At 54.4% G+C, this 1467-nt stretch overlaps 1 protein-coding gene across 1 annotated transcript; it reads left to right on the top strand.

Moving 5' to 3' along the window:
• Positions 1 to 245: 245 nt before the first annotated feature.
• Positions 246 to 1466, top strand: N657DRAFT_556210 (uncharacterized protein; the record flags this gene model as incomplete). Its single annotated transcript, XM_062787939.1, has 2 exons — positions 246 to 671; positions 738 to 1466. Coding segments are annotated over 2 exons (1155 nt in total), but the record flags the coding sequence as incomplete, so codon positions are not given.
• Between the last annotated feature and the right edge of the window lies 1 nt (position 1467).

Genomic DNA, 1467 nt, shown 5'->3' with positions numbered 1-1467 from the left:
CAGCCGCGACCGCGGCGGCATGTATGAAAGCATTCCTGGATCACTGGATACCTTCGATGACAGGTACGTAAAGATCTACCGGAGAGGATTAGGGAACGCTTGCTGTAGAGCACCTGCTAATGAAATATCGGCTAGCAACTGCCAAACTTGCTACAGACCGTGCCGCACTACCTTGCCACTATATCCCGCTCCCCGAGAATCGGCGCTTTGTCGGACGGAGGGAAACACTAGACACTCTTAAAGAGATGCTCTTCGTGCGCAAGGAGTGCCGGAAAACCGCCATCGTCGGCCTGGGCGGTGTCGGCAAGACCCAGGTCGCTCTCCAGCTGGCGTACTGGACAAAGAAACACCGGCCCGAGTTCTCGATCTTCTGGGTACCTGCCTTGAGCAAGGCGACTCTTGAACAGGCCTTTACCGCGATGGCCAGGAATCTCCCCATCCAAAGTGGCGGCGATGACGATGATCTGAAGGTGTCCGTGCGACGGTACCTAAGCTCCGAAGCCGCCGGGCCATGGCTTCTTGTGGTGGACAATGCAGATGACAGAGATATTCTCTTTGGCTCTGCAGATATGCCGGGCGGTATCAGCGTGTACCTTCCCGAAAGCGACGACGGCCTCACCCTGTTCACCACACGGTCTCGAGAAGTAGCCGTGTCGGTTGCCGGGAGCGATGTGATTGAGCTGCGCGAGATGGACGCACCGGAGGCTGCTGAATTTTTTGAGAGGTCGCTGATCCAGAAAGATATGCTTCGCGATGAAGCGGCGACGGCAGAGCTGCTGAAGGAGCTTACCTACCTTCCCCTAGCGATTACACAGGCGGCGGCTTATATCAATATTAAACAGGTACCAATTGCTGAGTACGTCGAGCTGCTACACGGCACTCAGCAGAACATCATCGGCCTGATGAGCAAAGAGTTTCGGGACAATACTCGGTACCCAGGGTCGCAGAATGCGGTGGCGACAACATGGCTCGTATCGTTTGACCAGATCCGCAAGTCCGACAACGCTGCCGCCGATCTGCTATCGTTTATATCGTGCATCGAGCCCAAAGGAATACCTCAGTCGCTGCTCCCCGGCTCCGAGTCGACGGAGCAGCTGGTCGATGCAATCGGGACGTTATGCGCATACGCCTTTCTAACCAGACGGGGGCACAGCAAAATTTTCGACATGCACAATCTGGTACATTTGGCAACGCGAATTTGGGTACAGAGAGAGGGACTGATAGCAACGACGGATGAAAAGGCGACTCGACATCTTGCGACAATTTTCCCATCTGACAACTATGTGAATCGCAACATGTGGAGAGAGTACCTTCCGCATGCTTTTAGGGTATTGCAGCAGAGCAAAGAGCTCGATATAGAGGAGAGATCTGAGCTGTTGTTCTGGGTTGGACGGTGTTTGAGAGTAGATGGACGGATCAAGGAAGCTGCTAGGAGTTTGGAAGAGGCTTGCCAATGGAGAAATCGCC

Source organism: Parathielavia appendiculata, assembly GCF_033297405.1.
Source record: "Parathielavia appendiculata strain CBS 731.68 unplaced genomic scaffold N657scaffold_60, whole genome shotgun sequence".
NCBI lineage: Eukaryota > Fungi > Ascomycota > Sordariomycetes > Sordariales > Chaetomiaceae > Parathielavia > Parathielavia appendiculata.
This window is presented reverse-complemented; position numbering and strand designations above follow the sequence as displayed.